This window comes from Acanthaster planci, unplaced genomic scaffold (genome assembly GCF_054643075.1).
Source record: "Acanthaster planci isolate LZ-2023a unplaced genomic scaffold, COTS_SCS Contig117, whole genome shotgun sequence".
Taxonomy (NCBI): Eukaryota; Metazoa; Echinodermata; class Asteroidea; order Valvatida; family Acanthasteridae; genus Acanthaster; species Acanthaster planci.
Window position 1 is genome coordinate 573 of NW_028257739.1, and position 8,926 is coordinate 9,498.

Consider the following 8,926-nt stretch of genomic DNA (forward strand, 5'->3'; position numbering starts at 1 on the left):
CCTACTTTCACTCTCACAGCTCGTACTTGTCAATCATCTCTAGGTAGTACTTCGATGACTGACCAGGAAGCACGTACGGACCTGCTGCGGTTCTATCATCAGAACCACATTTTAAACTACCAGATCCTCTTCTTCCTTTCGCCATTTCTGGCGAACTTGCATTGAAGGAATATATGAGTCGACAAACTCCTTCCAGAATTGCTGCGTCAATACCTAACATTGTCACCAATGACGACGATCACGGATGCACTGTATATTGATTGATCAGGGTAAACCACCTGTGGCCTAGCATAGTCTCGCCGCCCTAAGAGCAATGTGAAAGGTGTGACGGATCAGGGTTGGACACATCTGAGGACACATATACCAAGCGTTTAGAGTTGAGGAGAGCCTCTACCTCAACCAAACTGGTGTATGGGACAATGACAGACACCGTCCGATTACCAAGGATGGCATAAAAGGCATTCTTTACAGAACGCACCTCTCTTTCCCATGCTTTACCGAAACGTGGGGCAGATGGCGGATTAACTTGAATCGGACCTTATACCTGGCGAGCTGCTACTGCAGAACAGGCGTCATTTCACTGACGGCCTTGGTCATCATATGTTACAAAGAGAATACCTATGCAATTACAAGCGGTAGTTTGCAGTGCATACAAAATACAGGCCAGAACTGCAATTTGATTCCATTGTAATGACAGTGTTAAACTCACATTTTTACCATTTTAACGCTGCATACATGACCAATTAAATCTATGTACACCACAACCTGACAACACCATATAATTACATTTGACCATGTCAAAACCTAACGTACAGGCTACATTCACCAAGTCAGTGAGATACGAAATGTGAAATCAAACAATCTTCACTGGTACAAGTTAATTTTGTACAACCTTACATTACGTATATTGTTAAACATTATATTGGTTCTGGAGTAAAGAGGTTCTACAGCCCTATGGTTCAGGAATGTGCACAAGGACTAACCAGTTAACCATCTACGTTTGCTTCGTGTAGCGTGTGGTATAACAACCTTTCGGGAATCAGTGCAACCTCGTGCCCCAATGTGCGTCTACGTCGTCCACCAATATTGCGGAACGTTGAATGGCGACTGTGGTATTCATATTAATGGCGTAGTGCTGGTTCATACTGGTAACGCCAGAGGAGAAACAACTGTTTGGCGACTTAATTAATGCATTTCAAGAATATGCAATTGTGATAGAATGTCATCAGGAAATAAATGTACAAATTTGTGGCACCGTTAACCTTGAATAAATGTTACAAAGAGAATACCTATGCAATTACAAGCTGTAGTTTACAGTGCATAAAAACTCAGGCCAAAACTGCAAAACGAGTCCATTGTAATGACAGTGTTAAACTCACATTTTTACCATTTTAACGCTACATACATGACCAATTAAATCTATGTACACCACAACCTGACAACACCATATATCTACTGTGATAATCACCAATGATGCCCACTCGGCTGAGTATAAAACTCACATTTTTACCATTTTTACGCTACATACATGACCAATTAAATCTATGTACACCACAACCTGACAACACCATATATCTACTGTGATAATCACCAATGATGCCCACTCGGCTGAGTATAAAAATGAACAATAGTTAACCCTTTCACTTTTAAAGAAACAAAATTACAAAGCATGAGCTGGTACTCCAGGCTTGCCTGCCTTCTATCTCTTCGTATAGACTGATGCCGTGTACAAATGTTAGGTCAAGAGACTAGGTCAAGCTAGGTCCTTGCCTGTTGCAAACACGGAGGTGTGAGCTAACAACTGACTAAGTCGTGACTCTAGATTTTGTTTTCAACAACAGTCTTTTCCTGTGTGAGGCCTACACCAGCTGGCGATGATGGTTAATTGTCGCGTCCATTACTCCGGATATTCTATCTGGACGTCCGTGGAGAAATCTTGTTCGGTGTCATCAAGGAAGTGATACCACTCTGATCGACGTTGTGAAAGTCGACGACAACAACTGGCGCGTTCTGTCGCGATGCATTCTCCCCGGCGACAGCAGCAACCGTGCCTCCACAAAGCCTTCGCTCCAGTCCAAAGTAAACTCGCTACAGCAATGAATGCAGAAAGAGATAGCATTTTCTCTTAAGTCTTTGCCATAACATTTTTCATTTGCATGGTTTTTATCGAAAGACATTGAGTTATCCATAACATTAATTTTGATTTGCATGCTATCTTTAAGAATTTAATCTTTAAGCTGATGAACAAGATCGTCGGAAAAAGATTCTTACCCACGACAAACACAATGATGCTGAGGTTCAGACACACAAGAATGACAGACAGAACTTCCTTTCTTTCCTCGCTGGATTGGCTCTGTTCACTGGGCAAGAGAAGCAGCGACGCTGCCAGCAGGTTCAAGAAGATGGTACCCAGGGAGCACATCTGCAGGCGATGCTCTGCGGCATCCTTCATGGGTTTGACGTAGGCGTGCAGGAGCAGAAAGCCGACGGAAATGACGATGGTTGTGAACATGGTAAAGTGGTCGTCGGGGCCGTACAGCAGCACAAAGAGCGTTTGGACGATTTTGCGAGCAAGTTCCAAGATCTCCCAGTACCAGAACTGCGGTTTATAGTTTTCACACAGGAAACTTTTCCAGGTGAATTCATCCTGATTTGCTGGTTCCAAATGCAGAAGTGGCTCATCGTCTTCAGCCAGGTCAGGGTTTCCATGATTTTCACCAACATGACCGGCATTTAAACTATGAGCCCCACCAGCAACATCAAGCAGAGGCCGATCCTCACTTTCCCGTCTCCCACATTCATCTCTGGTAGACTGCCCAACGTCTTCTGATTCCAACAAGATACCCGGAATGCCCTTTGCCCGTTTTCTATTGGTCCACCACAAGAGGAGAAGCAACACCAACGGAAAACCAACGACGTAAGAGAGGGTGATCTCGGCAGCGTGGTTATAAGAAACATGCTGTTGTGTTCGGCAATCAATCGAGTAATCAGCCCGAAGTCTGGTGACGCTTACAGAGTCGTCCTCGTTTACATAAAAGAGTTGACATCCAGAGGGTAACAGGGTGAGTATCACACTGGACAAGCTTGGATAGGAAACAAAGAGCAGTATGACCACAAACAAGTAACACCTCTGCTTAGTTTTGGCTACAAGACCTGTTCGTTTTTCAACAGGCATATTCCTTGTCTTCAAGTAACACTTGGTCAAACTGTAATAACAGCAGGCCGCGAACATAACGAGTGCCACAAAACCAGTGCCGACCAGGAACTCAATGTAGATTTCAGGATAGGTGAATCTTGGGAGATAACATCTGGGACTGATTATTAACCGCATAATGTTCACCTCTAGCAGCCTAAAGAGAGAGCCGACACTCGTCAGTACCCTCGGCCATGAAATTTCTTCCAAAGCCGAGAATATCTCTCCCATGACCTGGTAAAACCCCAGTAGAATTTTCCCCCGAGCCAGCAGCACGCTGACTGGAGATCGGCTGTTCCTTCGGCCCTTGTGTATTTGCCAAGCGGTAACTGTAACGATCACAGCAATGATTGTCAACACCAAAAGGACCTCAAGGAGGAACCACCACCATTCCGGACATTTGAAGCAGTGGTCAAACCACGGGTAAAAAGACGGACTGCACTGGGCGCAAAGCCACCCCGTGTAGCCTTCCGCACAGGTGACGTTAATACCGCCCATCTCAGCGTTGACGCACGACTCACTACGAGGACATCGGTGGACTTTCGGCAACACGCCTAGAAACCTCGTGCTCTCTTTGTTGTATTTATTGGTCTCTGTGAGCACATTTTGGACGAATCGTTGATAAGATTGATAGTTGTCAGCCCTGCCCCAGTCCCAGGTCCACCAGAATCCAGGTAACAGATGTTGGTATTCACCTGAGCAGTTGACTCCTTCGTTTGGGCAGAGTTGGCATTCACCGAACCGATCTGTACGGAAGAAGTTATCAAGACAAGGACAAGCACGAAAGCCAGCGTGGAGGCTTTTATTGGTGCCCGTTGGACACACCGTACAGTTGGCAGGACTGGTACCAGGATGGGCCTGTGGTGTAACGTAGGTCCCACTGTTGCATCTTTGGCAGTTGATACCTTGAGAGGTGTTCGCAACTTGGCCGGTCTTGATTTGGTAAAATCCACCTGTGTGCCAGAGAAAAAAATACAAAAGCCATGTAAGATGTCAAAAACAGTAACACCCATGGAAAACCTCCGATTACACACTGAGGAAATACGTGTTTTTTCCGAAAGGCTGTATACCTGGTGGGCATGCTATGAAACTGTTGTTTGTCCACGAAGTTCCAAACGTACCCTGGGGGCAGGGCGTACAGTCCCACTGGCTGTGTTTGCTTTTTCTGCAGTTAAATCCCGACAGGCTCAATATCTCCGCTAAATCCTTGGGCACACCTATGGGCAGAGCGAACCCGTCTCCAACTAATTCGCTTTGTGAGAAGAGACGGGGAAAACAGACCGAAGTTACATTGTTTACCAAATTCATTAGAGTTTGCGTTACCGTTCCCACAGACACATTCAGACTTCCATCATACGTTACAGGTGATTTAATCATTATTGACTCCAAATTACTGATCTCTCCATTACTCACATTGTTAGATCAGTCCTATTCATCAGTGGTACAAATTCTAAAGTATTCTCGATTGCTCTGAAAGAAAAATGCATTAACAGGCTTACACTCGTGAAATGATCCTTGTGTTCAAAGGACCCCCTTAAAGAAAATTTCATATCTCCAAGGATCATGAAAGTGAATTTAATTAAAACAAGATGAATTTTGTAGAAATATCATGTTTCATCTTTTGGGAAACTTCCTAACTCGGAAGAATTTCTTATTATCAGTAAAAGAAACTCTGACCATCTAGGTTTGACATATAGTTTAGTTAAAAGTATACTATGGAGGAAGTCGATGGATACATATTACCTAATTTAAGTACGAAGCAGACTTACATGTAACTGTCTTTGCCAAGATCTTGCCAAACAGTTTCAGGAATTCTCCTCAAGTTGTTGCCATACAAAGATCTGAAATTCAAATATACAGTAAAATAAAATAACAATAACACTCTAAAAGGTAAATAAGTGAATGGAAAGTTTATAACTTAGAAGCACCACATTGCAAAAATCAGTGTTCATGTTTAAACGCCTTTTAAACGCCTTCTTGGTAACACTTTAGGGACTCGTTGTGGTGTCAATAAATTCAAAGCTACATACGTTTAATTTTTATACATAGTGTTAGTAAATTTAGACACAGTGACATACTTCGGTGCTTATGACAGGGCATAAAACCCCATTTATCAGAGGATGACATTTTCTTAACACAAAAACGTTTATGTCCACAAAAGGCGTTTAATTTTGAACGGTTACATGCCTATAGTTAGCGCAAAGACGAGTTCATAATTGGCGTTGGTTTTTTGCGGTGTAAGGACGGAGGCAATGACTCACACGTAATCGAGAGTGTTGCTCCTGGTTGCAAATGACCGCTCTCCTATGGACGACAGTTGGGACTGGAATAAGTATCTGGCAAAATAATCCATCCAATTTATTGGCTTGGTTTGGAAAAGGAATTCTGATAGTACGTGCGTTGTAATTGGATGAAACCTACGTGTACAAACCTGAGTTGAAAACTGGTTTTTTATATAGATCAAAACATTAAACCTGCGTTTTCTCCGACAAAATGCCACTCTAAACGTTTTTCTCTCTCTTTTGAGTGAGAAATTCAGCTAGTGTAGTGTCTGGTGTTGCCGTTAAAACTGTTCATACTCACAGACGCGTCAGTTTGGTATCATGAAACAGCCAGTCCACTAGTTCAGTGATTGGATTGTCAAATAGCATTCTGCAAGATACAAGAATATTCCGGATCATTACAGGTTTTAAAGCTACAGTGTAAAAGTCGAAAATGAAACAGCATCATCTGCAGTAAAAAATCACGGGTAGGGCTTCCTCTGCTGGGGAATCTTTCTTCTTCCTGTGGGGTTTGGTTTATTGTGTGGTATGGTTTGGTTTGGGCTTTGTCTTGTCTCACTGGAGTAGCTGAGGCACTGCACTCCACTGGGTAGTCAGCTTTTACTCGGGAATTTGTTATTTTTGTGGGGGGGGATGTTGCCAGGCATATGTAGGCCTAGTGTGCTGATACCCGTTACTTTAGTTTTGACATAGACCTATATAATGAGGTTCTTAAAACAGCTGTCTATTATTCAAATTCATCGGCAAAGTCTAATTGCGGTGGGGGGGTTGTTAGCGGGGGCAACTGTCCTTTGTGGTAACTCCCATCCCCCTGTTTTGTCTGATTTTTCTTTGAGAAGTATTTCAGGTGAATTGAAAAATGTTGAACTCACAAATATCGAAGCGATCGAAGTCCTCTAAACACCCCCTCATGCAGGACACTGATTCTGTTTCGTTGCAAGTAGAGATTACGGAGGTCTGTCTGTGACCGGAAAAGTCCAGTGGGGATGAAAGTCAGCTGATTGGATGATATGTCCCTAAAATGACACACAGAAGATGAATCAAAGAGAGGATCTGTCCAGAACTCACTGCTGGTAAGGAAGTCAAAACAAATGTTTGATGCATACAGTGGCAGAAGTTACATCTGAATGGGAGAAGGGAGCCAGGTTGGCGTAGTCTTTCTTTCCTCGCCTTCCAACTCTGCGGTCTGGGTTTGAATCCGGCTCAGTCCACATGTGGATTAAGTTTGCAGTCCTTACACCTGAATCCGTGGGTTTTCCCCGAAACATTCGGGGTTTTTCCCCCACTGCTAAAACTGAGCATTTCTTCAACGTTTTCTCCACTCATTATCGTCCTGTAATTGGAGCTAAATGCACTGTTGGGTGAATAGATATAATAAATAAATGAGTCATCTCTAATTAAAAGAGACTACACGTTCTGGTTTACCTATGGATTTTCAAAAAATGTTTATTCATATCTTTTATTAATGGTTGCATTTTACTTAACAAACGAAAATCAGAAAAAAATTAAAGGGAAGCTCATGCACACTTCTCTTCAATAAAACAGAAACCGTTTCTAGCACGTTGAACTTCTTACAGCGTTAATATTGAAGTGTAGTGAAACGTATCCTCTGGCAGACCTTCAGAAACGAGTCTGTTGTTGGACAGTTTACTGCAAAGTTAAAAAGACTTCCGTGTCATCGTGTGTCTCTGGTTGTAACTGATACAGGGGTCCGAAATGAAAGATGTCACTTTGCGTGAGGAGATCAGGCGTTAAACAGTTGCGTTCCTCCTCAAGAATGACATCTCCGTCGGGTGTTTGAATTCTGAAAACAGAACTCAGCCAAATTTGTACGCAGAAATAAGTTAGTTTCTTTCAAGGGTTGTCACAGTAACAAAAGAAACTGGAGGAAGCTTCATCTTAGGTTCTTGTGCGTGAAAGAAATAGGCAGCAAGCTTTTCTCTTTTAAGTTTAGGTTCTCGTGGTTTTTCAAAAGGTGTGATCGTGTGATTGGTCAAGCGATCAATTTGGAGTTTAAACTTCAAGACAAACGCGCTGGAGTCGAGCTGGAATATTTCAGTCATCAAAACTGGAAGTGAAGTCTCGAAGTAAAAATTGATTTGAAATCCAAAGCAAAAATTCTGTTTAATTTGTAATTTTATCGATACGGCCTATAATGTTGCTCTTCAGGAGAACACTTACATCCGTCCAATTTCTGTCAAATTTTCAAACATGTTGCTTGGCAGAGAAGTCAGTTCGTTTTTGTCTAAAGACCTAGAAAATATATAGGAAAATATACCTGTTAAATTTTCAAAGAAATATTCACAAGCCGGACTACCTGTAACCAAAGAAATTAATTTCCCATTCAGTTTTTTGCGAATTTCAGTTCCACTAACCAGAAACATTTTGAACGAAACAAGTGCAGGGAAATATGAGTAAGTGAATTCGAAAAACTGGAAATATTGGTCTATTTTAAATCTACAGAGTGCTCTCGTTTCTTTACCCACGTATCCCAATAATTGGGCGTACAATAAAATCGATATCTAAGTCACTCACAGCTCCGTGAAACCTTTGATTCCGTGAAATGCTCCGGGGAGACACGTCGTAGATTATTTCCAGTAAATATACTGCAGATAAAACACACACGGGAATGGTTTTATGTTTTAGATAACACGTTATAGACTAACAATTTGTGTTAGTCCGGTTCACAGGCAAAAAAAAAAAAAAAAAAAGAACACGAAAAAAGGATCCCGACTACTTTGAGAGATCTTTACAGGAAACTACCAGGATTGTTTGACCTATTCTCCCGTCTTGGAATTTTTCAGAAAATTTATTTCGCTGATTTTCAGGATTGTGTTGTCAATAATTAACTAATATTGGGCGAGTGCATGTGAGGCTCTTTTCTTTTTATGGATTCTATCAATTGAATTCGATTCAATTAAAAAAGAAACTCTTTTTACATTCATCCCCAATTTCGCAGAACATCACTTAGAGTTACTTTTAAAAATACTAACAAGCGAGGATTTGGATTTCAAATGAAGTATCACTGAATGGGAAAGAACCATAATCTCGTCATATTTCTATGACATAAACCTTGCCCCTTTGGGGGTATTGTGGGTTTGTTTGTTAAGCAAGCAAGGTATCTTCAGGTTGCTTCCCTCTTTGTCAACCGTACACCAAGTACGACCACAGACTTGCACCATCAATCTCGGCCACATACACGACCATATTCGCAACACACGTTATTCGCAATTCCACCCTATTTCTGCATTCAGAAAATATACTCGCCCACACTAACCAACCACATTTGGGTACATACATAACTCCAACCTGCAATCGGGTAACCTACAAGGAGCAAATCGCCCACACGGATAGTCAACAGTCAACAGACTTGTTTCTGTCAAGACTTATCACCCGACAACACACTCTCTGTCAAAGGCAATCGAGACTCCAACACCACCAAGCTACATCC

The 8,926-nt window shown here is 42.1% G+C and overlaps 1 protein-coding gene across 1 annotated transcript; it reads right to left on the reverse strand.

Annotated features, from left to right (window-relative positions):
* Positions 1–675: 675 nt before the first annotated feature.
* Positions 676–8,682, reverse strand: LOC147795229 (uncharacterized). Its single transcript, XM_087132187.1, has 9 exons — positions 8,630–8,682; positions 6,348–6,491; positions 5,777–5,845; positions 5,455–5,529; positions 4,963–5,034; positions 4,607–4,663; positions 4,264–4,445; positions 2,272–4,146; positions 676–2,088 (listed from the first exon to the last, which is right to left on the reverse strand). Exons 1-9 carry the CDS (start codon positions 8,680–8,682, stop codon positions 1,898–1,900), a joined length of 2,718 nt encoding a protein of 905 aa, XP_086988313.1. The 3' UTR covers positions 676–1,897.
* Positions 8,683–8,926: the final 244 nt, after the last annotated feature.

What these genes read in the sequence shown, in the direction of transcription:
- LOC147795229 (XM_087132187.1), bottom strand. Translation starts at nt 8,682, where the DNA reads ATGGTCGTGTATGTGGCCGAGATTGATGGTGCAAGTCTGTGGTCGTAC. An exon ending in GATACCAAACTGACGCGTCT is followed by an intron (nt 5,530 to 5,776) that starts GTGAGTATGAAC and finishes TTATTTTGCCAG; the next exon opens with ATACTTATTCCAGTCCCAAC. An exon ending in AATAGGACTGATCTAACAAT is followed by an intron (nt 4,446 to 4,606) that starts GTGAGTAATGGA and finishes CTTCTCACAAAG; the next exon opens with CGAATTAGTTGGAGACGGGT.